The sequence below is a fragment of the Tasmannia lanceolata genome, unplaced genomic scaffold (assembly GCF_043159265.1).
Source record: "Tasmannia lanceolata isolate RefF3 unplaced genomic scaffold, GAP_Taslan_0.1 ptg000012l, whole genome shotgun sequence".
Lineage (NCBI taxonomy): Eukaryota > Viridiplantae > Streptophyta > Magnoliopsida > Canellales > Winteraceae > Tasmannia > Tasmannia lanceolata.
Window position 1 is genome coordinate 57,738,715 of NW_027518689.1, and position 19,692 is coordinate 57,758,406.

Below are 19,692 nucleotides of genomic sequence, written 5' to 3' on the forward strand. Positions count from 1 at the left end.
ATCAGAAGTTCACAACCATCGATCACAAGATAAAAAATAACGCCACTTGACAACATCCAAGTAACACAAGTTCACAACCAACAGATAGAAAACTAATCAATGGGCTGGGGATAGTAAACATCGTCATCATCGAATGACGGTTGCAATGGGACTCCCAACTCATAATGTAGCCAACCAATCTTTGTTTTGTCATCTCCCATAGCCACCCACAATGCACGATTCTCTTTCACCTTGAACAATTTGCAAGCGGCATAAAAATTTAGTGACCCCCTCTCATAACCTGGCAACAAGGCTAATTGCGTCACGATTTTAGTCATGTCAGCATCAAACTTCTCCATACGGACAGATGTAGTCGTTCTCCTGCTTTCCACTGCAGTCGCGAGACGCTCTAAGTTTTTGGAAATATGATTTGCAACCGATCTTCTTTTTGCAACCCTTTGTTTTACATTAGGCTCTTTCTTCCTTGCTACTACATCTGGTTCCGTCTCATCTTCACCATAAACAGGCTCATTCGAAGATACTGGTGTGCCTACATCTTCATCTCCCTCTTCCTCTATATCAAATGGGGTAGATGCTTTGCTATTTTGTGTCTCAACTTGGGTTGCAGAAGGAGAAAATGCAAGTCTTCCAGTTGCAGAAACATCTAAGAACAACTCCTCAAGATCCCAGCACCTTTCCAAGGCTCGACTCCTAAAGCACGCATACTTTTTATTTCTCTACACAAAACAAAAAAAGAAACATTATCCTTTTAATGAAATGGAAAAAAACTTATAATAAAAATAAATTAAGTTTAAGTTTATTGATTACCTTAATTTGAGTATCCCACCAATCGTCTGATGCATCTATGCAATGCTTCGCATGATCAAAACCCAAACCAGTTGCACTGGTCAACAAAGAATGCCACAACTGCCACTCCTTTTTAGTCGAGTCCCAATGATTTTTCATTTGTTCCTTAGTGAATCCCTTGCCCGTCTTCTCATTAAAACCATCAGTTGCTAGCGCCCACCCTTCCTTGCTCAAGTGTGAACCGGGTCTAAATCCCCTCCTAACTAAGTCCTTACATATGTCAATCCAAGCATAATGGCTATCAATGTCCCATTGAGCTTTCTTAATAATCTCTTTTCCATTTGCCTTCCCTTTTGTAGTCTGGGAAGATTTTTTTGCTTGATCACTTTCCATCTAAAAAATTCAAAGCGTAAGCAAGAAATTCTCTACACAACTCTACAAGGTCAAGCTACAATAGAGAGTATAAAAAGGGGATTTAACAATGGATTTCTAAAGCTTTGTGTTCTAAAAGAGAGCTTAAAAGTTTATTGAGAAAGCTAAGATTTTGTAAAGGAATTGCTAACTAACGTAAAAAGGAGAAAGGAACAGAAGGAAAACCACTACCAAAAGCTTTAGAGAAATATCTGAAAATAAGGGCACATTCCAAACGCTAGATGCAAACAAGCTTTCCAATATCCTGATGGGGTAGCCGTAATGCTTCTAAAGAAAGATAGAATTAGAATGAAGCATTTTAACAACATGCCAAAAGAAGAAAAACGAATGTTATTTTTTACTAATTCAAAAATCATACCAATGTCCAAAAGCTTCAATTTAGCAAAGAATTTGTCTCTAAATCAACACTTAAAAGGCAAACAGAAAGAAGTTATAGATCCTGGTTAGCAAATGAAACAACAAGTGATTGTTGAGTAAAAGACTTGGATGGGCAAATAAGTTAGTCAGGCCAATAGAAAAACACATCATTAAAAGAATGCCAGTGCATCCATAAATTCTAGCACAAACAGCCTGTCAAAGATTCAAGGAAACAATATAAAATATGATATTACGAATTAGATTCCGTGTAACCATGATGATCATAGCTGCATCAGAACAGATCAGAAGCATCCGTCTTTCTAAGAATCATAATGCATTTAGGATCAGATCCAAGAGATGTTTTTGTGATATAGCCTTTTACCATTTTCCCATCCCTTCATTAATTTATAGTAGTTGTTCGGCTGGACCAACTTTAGCCACAAAAAAATTGGAAAACAAATTACATAACAAAATAGTACAGATGGTCAAAGACAAACACCACTGTTGATGCATCACATTCAAAAGGTGCATATCAAGCTTCAAATCTAACTACCTAATCTGTACTGCCAAGTTACCACTGAATATGCAGTTCAGCACCATTGAGCAATTGTGTTTCCAATAAAAAAAATATATGCATATTAATCTTGAAATCTAACATCATTAACCACATCCAAAGAATACATATTGAACTTTTTTACATTGAGCATACAGGACGAATGTATAACCGAACTTACAAAACATGATCTTAGCTTATATGATTACCAATTATATAATTACCACAGATACAGGCCCAAGCACATTGTTCTTCTGATCTAATCATGACTAGTAAGCTTAACTGTGTCAGATTTGACATAAAGATCAAGCTAACAACCAGACAAGAGCTTTCTAACAGATCTTTTCCATATAAAGAAATAAAGGAAATAAATTAATGAAAATAAAATCATTCACTAAAGATCTGATGTTAATGTAGAATTCTCAAACGAAACATTTTCAGACAGAAATCACATAAGTTGCAGGCAAGACTTTCTCTACATTTTAACAAATCAATAATGCAACTTCGTGCTCCCTGTCAATAGATATACGAATTTGAGACTTACTAGTAAATAAACAGTAAAAAGAAAAAAACAGAGGCTTCCAAAGAAACATGAAGACTGCCATCAATAGCTCCAATCACATAGATTGCAGGCAAAGAAACAGAGGCTTCCAAAGAAACATGGATTCCTCTCTACGTTTTAAGGAATCCAAAGAAACAGAGGCTTCCATGGTTTACCAAAACCCACGAAACCCCAACAAACAGAGAACCAGAAAACCCTATTTTGGGTTTTTAGAAACCCTATTTTATGAGATTTAACAAGATAAAAAAAAAGGAAAAAAAAAACAGAAAGAAGAGAGAGAGATCCGTACCTGCTATGAAGCTTGGAGTCTGAGGTTGCAAGGAGACGTCTGGAGGTGGAAGACAAGTCTCGTGTCTTCTTTTTTTGGAGCACAGCGAGAGTCGAGGAAAATTTCGTTTTAACTTGCCAAAAAAACGAAGGTGTAAATATGGGTTTGATGAGGGTAAATATGTAAAAACCCATAACCTAAAAACTCCGTTCAAAACGGCGTTTTGCAAACGGACCTCCCCCCCTCCGTTTGCAAAACGCCGTTTTGAGGGTTCAAAACGGTGTTTCAAACGGCGTTTCAAACGGTGGCTGTGCACCCAAACACTCCCAAACGGCCGTTTGGCCCCAAAACGGTGTTTCAAACGCCAAACGGTGTTTTAAACGGTATGCCAAACACGCACTAAAGCAATATTGAGCTAAGAAGGCCTTCCTATAGCTTTATTGAAAATCTGAGCGACACCACGCGTCAGTACTCTACATATGACATGGATTTTATGCCATCATGCATGCTCTTCAACATTGACGGTATTCCATTATTCAATAGGAGTTCATCCTATTTTCAGAACATGAAGCTCTAAAGCACATTAATGGGCAACATAAGCTGAGTAGTTGGAATGCCAAATGGCGGATTACCTTTAAGAGCTTATCTTTGTCATTTGACGGAAGGAAGGAAGTCAGAACAGAGTTATTAGTGCGTTGAGCAAAAGAGTCATGTTGTTGACCTCTATATCTTCCAGTTATCAAGTTTGACATGATCTCAAAGTTATATGTAGAGAATACAGTTCTTTGGCGGCTTATCTTTGTCATCAGTCGATGATGCACAATAACATTATCCAACTACTAAAGATGTATCATACATAGCTAGCCATGGCTACAGCTAAAACACTGAGTTGTACACTTCACTGTCAAAAGTATTATTGGCAGCCTAAAAGAGACAGTGGAATATAGCACTAACTCACACAGAGTTCGCTAATAACTCTTTATACAACAAATCCACAGAAAACAGTCCATTCAGGATGGTGTATGGGAGAAATCCCAAGCCAATAGCGTTCTTGATCTAGTATCATTTCCGATTGTAGTATAGGAAAACAAAATTGCAGAAGAGATGGTGACATGCATTAGGGAGATCTATAAGTAGAGGTGCCAGATGCAAGAGCAAAGAAATTTAAATTACTAGAGTCCAGTTCACAAGAAAGAAAAGAAAACAAGAGTTTTACAACAAAAAGATCAGACTATATGCCGTTGTAAAGAAGATTGGAAGCAACGGTTATGGGTTTCAATTGTCATAGGACATGGAAACTTGCAACGTCATCAATATTTCAAGCTTGAAAACTTGCAACCATGGTTTTAAATTTCGGCCGAAATGTTTCGTTTCGACCGAAATATTTCGGTTGCGGTGGAAAACGAAACAAAATTCACATTGAGTCGGAAAAGTACCAAACTTCGCCAAAAGTTTCAAAAATTTCGGCCGAAACACATTTAGGAAATTTCGGTGAAATGTTTCGGTGAAGTACAAAATTTCACCGAAATTTCGGTGAAATTTTTACAAGATTTCGTACCGAAACCGAAACCAAAACCGAGATTTAAAACCTTGCTTGCAACATCATCAACATTTCAAACTTGAAGTAGAAGAACCATGAGGAGGAGATTGGTGTGAGAAAGCTGCTGAACACGAGGTAGAGTTCTTCTCCAACTGTGGGAGAATGATGCGTTATGGCCTACCAAAGGGTTAACATGACCTTAAAAGGGAAATTAGGAAGGTTTTATATTTAAGTGCTTAGTTGGTAATTTTATTTAAAAAGTTGTGGCAATTTCGTATTAAAGGTCATGCATTTACTTTAGAGTAGGGATTTAAGTGGGGTAAATTGTTCTTTTTATATTTCATTATCTAAGGTTTAAAAAGACAGCCAAATCCCATGAAATTTAGGTTAATGGGTTTATTTTGGAAAATGAAAAGAGAAAATCTTCTCCCCTTTGGTTTCAAATTCGAAGGTGCAAATTAAGGTGGATCTTAGAGCCAAATGCCAAGTATTTTCCCTTCAAGTGGTTTCTTTCTTTTTTTTCTCTCTTCCCTAATCTCTTGATTAGAGGCATGTTGGAATGTGTTCGGTTTCACTCTCGGTTAGGCACCCAGTCTCCCTAGCAGCACGCAGGAAGAATAATCATATGGGTAACCAATTTGGTAACCGAGAATAGAACCAAACAAATAGCATCTTCACATGTTAACAACCTTCTCCTGGTTTTTTGCCTTTTTTCTCACAATGGCAGAACAACCCCTCCTATTAATTTTTTACTTTTTTGAACCACAGATTAGGATTTATTTATTATTGTTCATAGAATTGTTTTTTGCCTAATCTCCTAATTTTTGCCCATGGTCTATCATTTGGGCATTGATATTTCTTTGCAATCTCTTTCTATTTGTAGGAAGCATAAGTACCTTAGCCCGTTCTTGCACACCGATATTTCTTCGTAATCTGTCTTTTTTCTGAATAAAGCTTGTTAGTTTCTACAAAAAAAAAAAAAAAAAAAAAAAAATCCATTTGACAGTTTAGGATTGTTTCATGCTTTATTTGCCTCGAGATTCTATTTTTCATTTTGTGGTGGTATTTTTCATTTTGTGGCGGTTTGAATCTGTTCCAATAGAAATCTTGAACTGATTTTAGCATGTAAAACCCTTTCTGGGACTGCATCAATTTATTATGATTTTTTAATGGTACCAATTTAATTTGTTATGATTTTTGAGTGTTTTCCATTTTATGATTTTTTTCGAGTTCTTTTATGCTTTTTCTCCAAAAAAAAAATCAAGCATATTGCCCAGCATATTGGTGAGACATATGCGTCGAATACAGATCATGCAAATCTTGCATTCAAGTAGACTTCAGGAGACTCTTCAATCTGAGATTGAACCTTGGGATAAGAAACCTTACAACAATTATGCATAGTTCATATATCATGAGAAAAACAAAGGATGTTCATCAGAGAATATAGTAAGAAGAAAACTCTACTTTTTCATATCCAATCCATAAGTAGCCCTAGGAGAATCAGTATAAAGAACTATACATAGACAAACAATATGAAGCCAAAGAGAAGAAATATGGAGGTAGAAGCAAAAATTGGAAGCTTATTGCTTAACCTAAAGGGTTAAATCAGAGGCATGCAAATAAAGATAGGGAAGCACCTTGAGATGTACGACTTCATCATCTTCGATCACCAACACTTTTTTCGTGTGTTCTACCAAAGCATGGGGATCACTGGAAAAGAACAGTTCTTTGGGTTGTCCATTGCTTGTGAGGAAATTAAAATCATGAAATGATGTTCCGTTATTCACATGTTCTGCCGATTCCTGTTATAAAAGTGATTTCTGCATGTTTAAACTAATCACAGCTAGAAACAGAAATAAAAAACATACTAGTAACTCTCATACCCAATAAAGGGTGAATGGTCAAATAATCTGTACCAAAATAAGTTATAAATAGACATAAGCCCCAGTTCAAAATCAATTCGCAATTTTCCATTAGGCTGCATACAAATTCACATTCATACATAAGCGAAAGACACCAATTGTAACTATCTGAAGAAGATCAGAGCAAGAACCATGGGTAGTCCCTTTGTTACAATAAGTAGCTCAAATACTTACTTTTCCTGATATAAATCCGACAACCTTCGTGAAAAATGAACTTCGGCCATATTTCACCACCAGAAAAATATAACCTTAAATGAGCATCTGCCAGATAAATTTTATAAGTTAAACGCAAGGTTTTTAAATGTCGGTTTCGGTGTCGGTTTCGGCCACAATGGAAACCGAAATATTTCGGTTTCGGTGGAAATTTCGGCCGAAATCATGTAAAAATTTGACAAAAATTTTGGTTTACTTAAAATTTCCACCGAAAAGTACAAAATTTCTGTGGAAATTTCGGTAATTTCGGTGGAAATCTTTACATTTGGTGGAAGTCTTTTACATTTCGGTAGAAATTTTGTAAATAAGGGTGAAAAACAAAATTTAGGTTAAAATTTCGGATTTCGGCAAAATTTCAGGGAAATCATGTAAAAATCCGATTCAATGTAATTTCGGTTTCGGTCCCAACCGAAACCGAAATATTTCGGCCGAAATTTCGGATTTCGGCCGAAATTTAAAACCATGGTTAAACGCATGGTTTTAAATTTAAAACCAAGTTTCGGACTCAGCCAAAACCGAAATTTGGGCCAAAATTTGGTAAAAAAATTTGCGCTGAAATATCTACCGAAATTCGGTAAAAAATTTAAAAAATATCATTTTAACGAAATTTCGGCCAAAATTTCTGAAATGTCGGCCAAATTTCAGTTTCGGTATTAACCAAAATCCGGAATTTTGGATTTCGTTCGAAATTTAAAACCATGGTTACACGTGCATGCATGACACATGATGTATCATGCACATGGTATTTCAAAGGAACTTTCTATGGGAATGGAAGGAAGAAAAGAGAATGCAGCATTTGGTTAGATTGGACAAGGTGTGTAGTCCAAAGGAGAAAGGTGGTTGGGGCTTGGGCATCTTGCCAAGCATAATATTGCACTATTTGGTAAACGGCTTTGGATGTTTGGAAAAGAAAGGCATGCTCAGAAGTCTGGAAGTCTTCTAATAATCTATGTGACTCCTTCAACTCAGGAATTAGGTGTATGAAAGGAAAGGGAAATTTGGTTAGGATTGGGGAAGATATATGGATTGATGATGGTCCTTTGCGCCAAAATTTTATGAGCCATTATAGGATCTAACAATGAGTTATCGTATCATCGTACTATCAGAGAGTAGGGAGGATGGGAGCTTGAGGTGGGTCTCGTATATTAATCTTAAAGACGATGAATTTGATTGTCTCATCTTATTCTCTGTTGGAAGATCGTTTTATTTCACAAGTTAACGAGCATCCTAAAGAAACCTGTATGTTAAAATTGATCTTCAACTTCCTCTCCAAAGATGAGTCTCAAATGGTTCCTTGGTACAACATATGGAAGGCATATGTTCCACCTCATATTCAATGCCTCGCATGGACTGCTTTACTCAAGAATATCAATACGACGGAACGCCAGCAAACAAGATGAGGAAACGGTTGATCACTTGCTGATTCATTGCTCCTTTTTGCTTTGTATTTGGAAACGAGTCTTAAGATGGTTTGGATTATCTTGGACCATGCCTATTCACATCTCCGATATATTAATCGGCTGTAGATGCACTCATCTTGGTTCCCTAGGGTTTTGCTTGTGGAAGATGACTTTTTTTGCTATGATCTAGTCTATCTGGTATGAAAGAAATGGTAAACTGTTCGAAAACAAGGAATCATTCTCCGGCCAACTATTTTAAGCTATGATTTGTGGACGCGGACACGAGTGTAGCGTGCCGACACGGACACGGAGTGTCGGACACAGCAAACTCCCAAACTTTAGAAACGGGGACATGGCTAAAATAGAAAATATATATTATCATGATTTGTGGATATGGATTCGGGTGTCCAGTTTGGACATGGATACGAGTTGTCTAAATGAGGTAAACACAATATTCAATAAAAAAAACAGAATGTCACACTTGACACGATACAAAAACATGTCCACATACCCACATTAAGTCTAACACTTCCAGCAATACAAGTAAAAGTGTCCAAAGGAGTGTCGACACGTGTGGACACGCGTGTCGTGTCGGACACGGCAGGACATGTGAGTCAGCAATAAATTCGAAGTGTCGGCCAAATCATAGGTTTCTGGGAATAAAATCATCTACCATTCAATGGGATCAGGTTCACATTGAGTTTTGTGGATTACGTACCCAAGATTTCATCAGCAAGTGGTCAGAAATCCTTCTTGGTCACATTCACATCCCGAAGAAAAATATTTCTGTATCCTGGATCAGACCTCCTGAAAATGTGAAAAAGTTTAACTTTGATGGAAGCTTCTTGGGCAATCCAGGGCCAACTAGGTTTGGTGGTGTTTTTCGGCATAGCAACGGCAAAGTTTTGTGGTCTCTTCTAGTTCCAATGGAAGATTCAATTGTAATGAGACAAAAATTAGATACTTATAATTTTTAAGAGGGAGATGGTTGGCACTCTCTTATAATTGAAGGAGAGTCGTTCAATGTCATATCATTGGCAAAGGGCAACAGTGAAGGACTATGGAGACCAACCAGTTACATCGACGAAGGGATAGATTTTTGTAAAGAAGGTCCATTTTCCTTTTCTTTTTTCTCGAGATGCACCAACAATTTACCTTTTTGCACTTTTTGTCTTTCTTAATATATCTTTATATTTTCACAACAAAAAAGGATTTTGACAGTTGAGTAGTTACCGGATTCGTCATCCGCCTTCCGACCCTCGATCCGGGGTCACACGATCCCAAACGTGGTTCGCTAGCGACCCGGATCGCCAAAAATGACAACCCGCGGCGACCCCGCATGAGAGAATGAGAGAGATGCATGTAGACTAAGGGAGAGATGGAGAGAGAGCTACAAATTTTATATTTTTTCGGTAGGATTGGAACTATAGCTTTCTCTTTGAAAAAATTATGTAGGGCATACATGAGGTTTTTTTATTTTGTTTATTAAATGGATGTAGTATGGACTATGGAAGAATATTCATATATTCCAATGGGAACTTTCTTTTTGAAAAAATATGTATGACATAAATGAGGTTTTCATATTTTTGTGTATTAAATGTATGTAGTGCATACTATGGAATGATATTCTTGTAAAAATATATGAAATTATATATATATATATATATATATATATATATATATATATATATATATATATATATTTGTGTGTGTAAAGAGAGAGAGTGAGTCCGAATTAGCGCTCCAAACTGACTGCAACCCCGAATGGCGAACCAACATAGCATACCCTCATCATACCGCGTACCAGGCTACCATCGTACCCCGTACCCGTTCCCGTACCATGTACCGGAACGAACCACGTTCCAGGTAACATTGTTTGACCATTTACAGAACAAGAAAATCCTAATTATAGATCATTGTGCTGTATGACTTGAAGTGGGGAAATCGGTTCACCATCTGTTCATTCGATGTAGGTTTGCTAGAGAGGTTTGGTGGAGCATCCTCAATCTCTTTGGAATTTTGTGGGTCTTCTCGGCTTACATGGATGAGGTTTTTTAACGATGGGATTTTGCCCCTTGGCCATTCAAAGGCAGAACATTATGGAGGCTAGCCTTTTTTGCCCGCATTTAGACGATATGGAAAGAAAGTGTTGAATAACATGTATTAGGGGTAGTTTAGTCATGACTTGTTAGATAGAGGGAATTGTAGTCATTGTACATTGTTGCCCTATTTGGGCCTATATACACATCATTTACATGAGGAGCTCCCTAGTGGAGCCTCTCCATCCTTCACTCTTCTTCTTCCTCTCTCTCTCTCTCTCTCTAACCCTAACTCATTTCTAACATGGTATCAGAGCCAAAGGGCTGATCCTCAAGAAAGAAGAAGAAGAGTTCCTCTCACCTCCACGCCATTCATGCCATGTTTGCATTCTCTCTCTCGCACGCCACTCTCTCCATCTTTTTTTTCCTTTTTCGATTGCAAGTCCCTACAATCTATCTCTCTCTCAGATCTTTCTCTTTCTCAGATCACTCTCTTTCCATATATCTCTCTCACTCTTTTGGGTTTTACGGCAAATAGTTTGCCATAAAACCCCTAAAATCTCCCCTCTTTTTTATCTCTCTCTCTCTCTCATCGTATAATCTCACTCTCTGTCTCTCTCTCTCTCTTTGTTCGCATTTATTCCCTTTATTTTCTCCTCAAAAGACCCCCTGAAATCTCTCTCTCTCTCTTCAAGTTTTTGTTATCCGAAAAAAAAAAACAAAAATAATGTTTGTCTTACTCGTGTAAACCCATCTTGGGTTTTCCTCCACTCCAAATCTCTCTTTTTTTTCTCTTTTTTATAGATTTTTTGCCTATAGCCTTTGTATTTCTCATCTCATCTTCAAGGTGCACTCCAAGTGTTTTGATAAATGTCTCAAAGGGGTTTTGTGCCCTGAAAGTCCTCTTTTCGTTTTAAGTGGAAGGCCTTCGGCTTCAACTTCAGGGGAAGTGTTGTCTTGTATTATTTCTTGTGGTTCGCTTATTTTTTGGGTTGATGCCTTCTCTTTCTTTACATTGTCTAGTGTTGTCTTCTATGTATTGTTTTCTATGTCTTTTATGGAGTTCTTCAAGGTGTACACCAAGTGTTTACTCAAATGTCTAAGAGAGGTGTAGTGCATTGTTTGTCTTTGTTTCTTTGTCTTCTTCTTCAAGGCACATATTAATTGTTCGATGAAATGTTCGAGAGAGATGTGGTTCCTTGTTTGTCTTCGTTTTTCATTGCAAGTTGAAGGTATTCGACCTTCAACTTGGGGGCAGTGTGGCCATGTTTTTCTTGGAGTTATTCATTTCTCTTGATGCTGTCTTTTTCTTAGTATTGTCTTCTTGGGGGAGTGTTTTTCTGTTGTTATGTTGTCTTTTCTTGAGGGAGAGTGTTGTCGTCTTCTCTTTATGATCTTCGTTCGTCCCCTTGGTGGTTGTTATCATTTTTCTTGTTGTCTTTTCTTGTCATCTCCGGGCACATGTAGTCTCTCCTGAGGGGAGTGTTGTTGTGTTCTCCTTATGTTCTTCATTATATCCTTATGTTCTTCGTCATATGTCTTCTCTTGGCGTCACAGTTATAAATTTCGTTTCAATTCGTTTCGTCCGAAATGGACGAAACGTTTCGATTTCCGTAGAAAACCGGAACGAAATGACAAAAATTTCGTTTCGTTCTAGATTTCGGCCGAAATTGGCAGAAATTCGACCGGAATTGACCGAAATTTATTGAATTTGACAGAAATTTGACGAAAATTACCGAAAAGTTTTGACCGAAATTTCGTTTTGGTGGCCAAAACGAAATGGCCACCGAAACGAAATTTACAACTATGCTTGGCGTAGTTTTACACATTAGTTTCCGTCTTTATGCCTTATCTCTTCGTGTTGTCCGTCTTTATGCCTTATCTCCCTTACAGGCAACAGCTTCGTTTTCCTATCAACCTCCGGGCAATGGTGTCCCCATCGCTGGTCGGCTCTCTTACAGGCAACGACTTTGTTTTCCCGTCAACCTCCTTATCCGGATGATGGTGTTCCCATCGTTGGATGGTTCTCTTACAAGCGACAGCTTCGTTTTCTCGTCGACCTCTCATTTTTTCGGGCGATGCCGCGATGGTGTCCCCATCGTTGGTCGGCTCTCTTACAGGCGACGGCTTCGTTTTCCCATCGACCTCTCTTTTCCTGGCGATGGTGTCCCTATCGTTGGTTGAATCTCTTACAGGCAAGGGCTTAGTTTTTCCATCGACCTTCTTTTCCGGGCGGTGGTTTTCCCACCGTTGGTCGGCTCTGTTCAGGCAACGGTTTCCCTGTCGACCTCTCATCAGGAGACGATGTTCATGCCGTTGATCTTGTCACCTGACGATGGTTTCCCCATCGTTGGTTGGTTATTCTCTTTCTTCTCTTCTTATCTTCAGGCGACGGTTTCCCTGTCGACCTTGTCTCCGATGGTTTCCTCATCAATGGTTATCTTCTATTGGCGTGGTGCTACATAGCTGGTGTTCCTACTCGTGGTGCTTCGTTGTTCTCATGTGCGCACTATTGGTATGCCTATTTTGCTCGATGGATAGTTGTTATTTCCCTACCGAGGTGTCACCATTCGATCCTTCGTAATTTGCAAATGCATTTCTCAAGCTCTCATTCAAAGGGAGGCCCTGTTTTTTATCGCTCTAGCCTTCACGCTGATTCAGGGGGAGCTGCTCCGTTTGTTATGTTTTTCATTGTGTATTTACCACACCAGCTTAAGAATGAGTGTTATACCAAGCTGGATGTGTACGAGCTTAATGTAAGTTTTGATATATGTTCCTTTTTGTTGTAGTTCTTTGTAGCAAGCTGGAGTTTCATAGTATATACACGAAACCTTGAGGGGGAGTGTTGAATAACATATATTAGGGGTAGTTTAGTCATTACTTGTTCGATAGAGGGTATTGTAGTCATCTAAGAAGCACGGGTACGGGTACGGGGTGCGGGTACGACACTACACGGGTACGCAATTTTCCAAAAAACCCGGGTGCGGGTACGTTCGGGTACGCCGAATATAATAATATATTTTAATATTTTATTATATATTTATAAAAATTACAAAAAATAAACAAAACAATAGGAGAGCAATCAAATAATCAGTTTTGGGCTCTCAATTGGTAGCCACAATCTCAAACAATGAAAATACAAACAAACAAGTACCTAACAAGCGAACAAAATTACATAAAGCCATTTTGTAGCTCACTTTTTTACAAGAGAACAACCAACTAGCAGCATATGTTTTCCTATTCATTTAATTTATCTAAGGTGTATGTTCTCTCCTGAGAAAATGAGCCGCGAAATGGTTTTTTGCAAAATTGCCTAGCAAATCCCATATACAGCAGTAAAACTTATTATGGGACTGGCAAATCCCAAAATTGCCTAGCAAATCCCATGTACAACAGTAAAGATCTAGGGTTTAAGGCCCTGTTCGTTTCAGATTTTGAAAACCGATTGTTCTCCCAAAACCTATTTGTAGATTATGACAGCTGATTGTCAGCCCTAAACAGGTTTGAGGCTGATAATCAGTTGCCAAAATCTCAAAAGAACAAGGCCTAAGTTTGGAGATTATGAGCTATGACAACCGATTGTCAGCCCTAAACCTATTATTGGACAAAATAGGTTTGGGGAACACAATCAGTTGGCATAATCTCAGGGAAAAAGAAAAAAAAATGGGAGAAAGAGAGAGCAGTAGAGAGAGAGAGAGAGAAAGGAATAGAGAGAGTTGTAGAGAGGGAGGGTGAGAGAGAGAGAGAGAGAGAGAGAGATAAATACCTTTGTGAGAGAGGGAGGGAGAGCCAGAGAGAGATTTTCCGTCGGGAGAGGGAGAGGGAGTCGGGCTCGAGAGAGAGAGAGATTTGCGTTAGGGTGAGAAATAAAAACCTTTCTTTTAAGTGTTTTTTAAACATCCCCCCACCTTTACTCCACACACCCCACCCATTACATTGTATGTCTCATTTAACCCCCCACTTTTACCCCACACAGCCCCCCATAACTTAAGTAAAAAAAAAAAAAACAAGTGAAACGAGTCGGGTGCATCGGGGTGCGCACCCCAAACGTACCCGACACACACCCAAGTCCCAAAATTGAATTTTTTTTTAAACCCACAGTTGGGTGCGTACCCGGAACGTACCCGAGCGTACCCGTACCGGATACGCACCCGACATGGGTACGAGGGCTTTTTTAAAGTACCCGTGCTTCATAGGTAGTCATTTTGCATTGTTGCCCTATTTGGCATATATACATCATTTACAAGAGGAGTTCCCTAGTGGAGTCTCCCCATCCTTTACTCTTCTTCTTCCTCTCTCTTTCTCTAACCCTAGCTCATTTCTAACATAAAGGACTAATCGAATGTTAAAAAACAAATCCAAGACACATAGGACCTTCTAGAAGGCTCTATTATTGATTATTCATTGGGCAGGAGTGCTCCTTGATTTTAGGGGTATTTCCTCAAGACGTTAAGACAATTGTGGAGAGACATCCAGTAACCAGGTATTTCCTTCTCATCCTACTCCCAGAAGGACTAGCCCTAGTGCAGGGATGCTGAAAGTCAATTTCGACGGATCAAGCCGAGGAATCCAGGTCCAGCAAGTGTGGGAGATTCCTAAGTGGGTTTTCTCAGATCAAGTCGTCTCTAATGATTCTAATGAAGCAGAGGTGTCAGCAATATTGCACGACATCCCGTGGTGGATTTTAGTATGCCTACTCCGCTTATTGTTGAAAGAGATTCTCTCAATGTGATCAGATGGATTAATAAAAAAGACTCTTTCCCTATAAGATCCCCCAATGTAGGCAAATAAATCTAGGGGTGCAAAGAGTTCTATTCCAAAATATTTGGTGATGGCCCGTGCCAACGTCAGTTGCTCGTCTTGAGGTAATGCCCCCCCCCCCCCCCCACCCTCTCTCAGGGTTCTAAGGATTTTGTCCCCTTTCTTGCTTTTAATACATTTCTCATCTTCATTCAAAAGAAAAACGGTGCAAAAAACTGATACCAAGTGAATGATGGTACAAAACTGATTGAGTTAATATGCTTTGATGTGATCATGACAGTTGCAGTTACTGCTAGGATATAGAGGATTATTAGAAGTGGGAGGAGACCATGAGGCAGAAGATTCCTGATAGTAGTAAGAACCAAATAAATGATACCATGAGAAACATATCTCCAACAAAGCAAAGAAAAACCAATGAGATCATGTGACAGAGGGAAAAAACAAAATATCCAAAAAGGGAGATAAAGGCTTAAAGATTGATGGAACCAAACTAAGAACAGGTTTCATCGCCATGTAATGGTAATTGGAACTGAAAATAGATGAAACTGGGGAAACAGAAATGGAAACAAAGGGAACTGTTGAAAGCCATGTAAGTTGCATGTTTATTAAAGATCTTGAACTCAAAAAGTGACCTCCAATTGAGAGCTCTGAGGAGATGGAGAAAAAGAAACACCAATACTATTTCTGAACCAAAAGAAAGGAACGGATAATGGATTGAAGACGTGGATTGTTTCTTCAATGTTGTGGTGTTGGTTTCAGATAAAAAGAACATATGTTTACCAGCATTATTTTCCCATGAGAAACACGAGTATTTTAGTGATTCCGGAAATTAAAGAAAAAGGAGACTTGCATATTATTTTTTCCCTTTTGTAACATTAGATTCCATTTTTTTATTTTAGACGAGACATGTGAAGAACAATAGAGCTTGAATTGATCCTTCTCTTTGCATAGACTATCGATAAAATCACTTTCTAAGTGCAAAGGCAGCAAGAAATATGGATGAAAAACAACATAAAAATCATGGCATTAATAGAAGAATCTTTCTAGCATTTATGATAACATGAAGCATATTCTACCACTAAAAACTGATCACCACATATAGTAAACTAGTAAAGGATGCACGTGCATTGCACGTGCAACTAAAGTGTTATATCTAAAGTGTTGCTTGGGACCATCCCATAAGGCATTTCGCGAAGCGACTGTTGCATGCAGAGCAGCCACCTCAAACAAATTAAATGCAATCAGAGCCTATGTGGCTTCTATCATGCAACGGATGCTGGGCGAAATGCCTTCTGGGGTGGTCCCTAGCAAATCCCCTAGTGTGTTATAATAACATAATTTCGTAAAGTTGGGAGAGAAACTCGCTTTGTGGAAATTTTGAGAGAGAGGCAGAGAGCTCCTAGTTGTGTTGGTTTCAAGAATTAAGCACAATATGTGCATTTGCAGAAAGGATTTTTTTATATGCGTTCCATCAGCCATAGATCACATAGATTTATCAATTAATGTTTCCTGCATACTATAGATAGCTTGTGTAGAATTAAAGGGTGTAAGGTATCAGACAGTACAACAAATATGATATGATCATGCAACCAGTTTCAGAACCTTTTTTTTTTTTTTTTTTGAATGGTAGTTTCACTCATTTTGCTAGCCAGGATCATTCATATCTCAATGTCTTCCTAGTTGGTCAGTTTACATTAATCAACATAGAATTCCATGCAGTGAAATTTTTTTGCAAAAGAATAATATCTTATTTTCGATCCATAGCTTTTTCCTATAGTAACCAATAATACCATATGATTCTGCACAAATGAGTGTGCCATTTACGACTCATCAATACCGAATGAATGACGTGCGTGGATGTTGTTAGCTTCAGATGGGGATTGGTCGTTGGTGGTCCAGTATCTGGTAAACATGCTCCGAGATAGGCCTCATGTAACCGGATTTATGGCCAGTGCAGCATGCTATCTGCTTCAGAAGGGCTCAAAAACACCTTGACTAAGAGGAAGTCGAACCATAGACGAAAGCCCTGCTAAATTCACCTAAAAAAGGATATATGCAGATCCAACCAAACTATAGAAGGGTTTGCAATGAGAACATTTCTGGGTTGTAAATATCAAGTTATAAAGAGAGGGAAAATCATGTCAGTACAAATAGAATGGTTAGTAGGGGTTGGTGGTTGCAAGTTAGGGATGAACATACTTTGGTTGCACTTTGGTTGCAGAAAAGCATTTAAAATGAGACTTTAAATCCCTTGGGCGAGAACAAAATATGATAAACAAAAGGAATAGTCCTGGTTAGAACTATTATAACACAAGAACATATGGATTTTGGGGTTTGGAGCATCTGGAACGTATGTTGGTGGTTGCAACTTAGAGATAAACATACTTGGGTATTTGCAGAGCAATTAAAATGACATATTAGCAACAGGTATTCAGTAAAAGATAACCACCAAACATAATAACACTTGAACTCCCACGCCGAAGGGTTTTGGAATTAGATGAGTTTGGTAACTGATTAGCAGGCAGAAAAGAGCCAATTACATTAATCGTGGCCATCAAAATGTATTAAAAAAAAATTGAAAACTTAACCCAATTAGTTCTGATACTTCAATTTCATATTTCTTGTGAATATGAAATAAAAATATAGCATTTTTTCGTCATTTGGAACCTCTTATAGCATTTCGAAAAACCAATCAGCCAGAACAATGAGAAAGGTACAGCAAGATGAAGGAACAGGCTTTACCAAATCATGCAAGCCACCCAATGGGCAGTGATAGAGCTTGCCCAGAAAAGTCAAGTGTCATCATAGCTGCCAAGGAATATGGGAGACCACTCAGAGCTGTGTTATGTAGGAACGAAATCAAGTGCCTATAAAAAATGGAGGATAACAATAGCTCGTTATTTGTTCTTTGTCAAATCAAGATCTACAAGAAAACTTGGAATGATTCTCCAACTTGAAGTTACACAGAACACAATTGGATTCCCAAACTCCAAGGGGAATCTAATTAGCTGATAAATTAGAGTTTCTCATTACCCAGAGATGTAATGGAAGTTTGATCCTTAAAATAGATGGAAGAGTACTTATGATGATGAATGGATAATAGATTAAAGGATAAAGAGCAGCAAGCAGAAGAGGAGAAATTATATGGTGAATGTGCATTTAAGTCAGTATTCATGGTACTACAGAGGTACCGCCCTTGATATCTGATCGAGCAGCAGAATCTTAAAAAGCGCGCTGCTGTTGGATGAAATCTCAAGGGCGGTACTACCGATACCGACTTACATGCGCATCCACAGTATAAAATCTTGCAGAAAAGTATGGTGTTTACAAATTACACTCTTTTTTTTTTTCAGATTTTTATTACCTGAGCTACTTCTGTCTCAAGAGACAGCAGTTCTAATTTTTAGAAACTCAAAAATAATTTAGGAAATATGAAGAGGGCATGACAGATGACACTTTTCTTTTAATGGGACACAATGGGGCCTCTTGCCTACATACAAAGGCTTTGGAAGCATGCCTTAATCCCCCAACAGTCAGTATACCGATGGCTTCACATTGAATCCAATAATCAGTTTTCGACTCACAATTTGTTATCAAAATCCAAAACAAACCAGACCTAAAAAGTGACTGCATTTTTTCCATCACATTGAATCCAAGATTATTACAATTCCGAGTAAATGAATTTTCCACCTCATTCTGGACATCCTTTCCTAAAATGACATTATTTTCTCCATAAGAATAAAACAAACAAAAAAAAAAGGAAAATAATGAAGTAAGGAGTGCCCTCATCAAAATATAGTAGTGCTGATAACATTTCCCAAAAATTAATGAGCTGAACATAATGCAGCCAAAAAAAAGGAAAATAACGATTCACATAAATTTAACGATTCACATAAAATAGAGGAGTACTTTTCCACAAGAACTGCCTCATTATAGCCTCACACCTGTCATATTTATGCAAAGTAATGCCTCTAAATTTGGAGCTCCCACGAGGAAACAAAGTTGAGATTGTTTCCCAAAAAGGATTCCATTAGCAAGAAACATAAGTACATAACTATCAGAGAATAATGGTAATTGAGGCTATAAAACACGAAATTAAAGAAATTAATTATTGAAATCTACTCACCGCATTTAGGCCTCGGAATTTTATGGCAGCAATGTCTTAAGTCTCTGCTGCTGCTTCCTGGGTGCCTACAAAAATACACTAATTTGAGATTAGAAAATAAACATGCATGTTTTCATTTTAATCTGATGCAGTTTAGAATGTATCACATGATTTTTTATTTTAGAGGATTCAGGAGAGATATTTTACTGTGCCTCATGTGAGATTTTTACTTGGTTAAATGGTTGTCTTGAACTAAATGAAAGTGCCCAAGTAGAGATCTTTGTTCCATTCTACCCCTTCGATCCTGGCTTGCCACCTTTCATGTTGATGGTGTTTGCAACATATCAAAGAAATAACAGTCTTTTATCCCAATTGGATATTTTAAAAAAACTTTTTGACCGGTAAAGTTTCTCTTAAAAAAGTTCAATCAATTGTAAAGTCTCTATTAAACAGCCATATATTGGGCACATAAGTATTTTATGTGAAACCCTAAAGGATCGATCTGTCATAATTCAATGTCTACTAATATTGGCAAATAAATATTGCTAAGTGACCCAAAGTAATGGGAAGTTGAGCTTTCATTTAAAATATTGCAATTTTCCCAAGATAAAATAGTAAAAACAATAAAGAAGCTTACGTAAAGAAGCTTACGAAGATTGGCAATGGAGGTGGAGGTAACGATGAAGAGAATCCAAATTGATGAAATATCCTCCTATCGCCATTTCCTGTAGCAATTCTGCCACATTTTCATCCT

General features: G+C 38.0%; 1 protein-coding gene and 1 pseudogene across 1 annotated transcript; both read right to left on the minus strand.

Moving 5' to 3' along the window:
- The window catches only part of LOC143888472 (glutamine--fructose-6-phosphate aminotransferase [isomerizing] 1-like), a 51,410-nt pseudogene that overhangs the window by 12,253 nt on the left and 19,465 nt on the right, over nt 1–19,692 (minus strand).
- On the minus strand, nt 62–3,764 carry LOC143887913 (uncharacterized). Its single transcript, XM_077392160.1, has 5 exons — nt 3,591–3,764; nt 2,353–2,410; nt 1,354–1,409; nt 808–1,179; nt 62–716 (listed from the first exon to the last, which is right to left on the minus strand). Exons 1-5 carry the CDS (start codon nt 3,762–3,764, stop codon nt 93–95), a joined length of 1,284 nt encoding a protein of 427 aa, XP_077248275.1. The 3' UTR covers nt 62–92.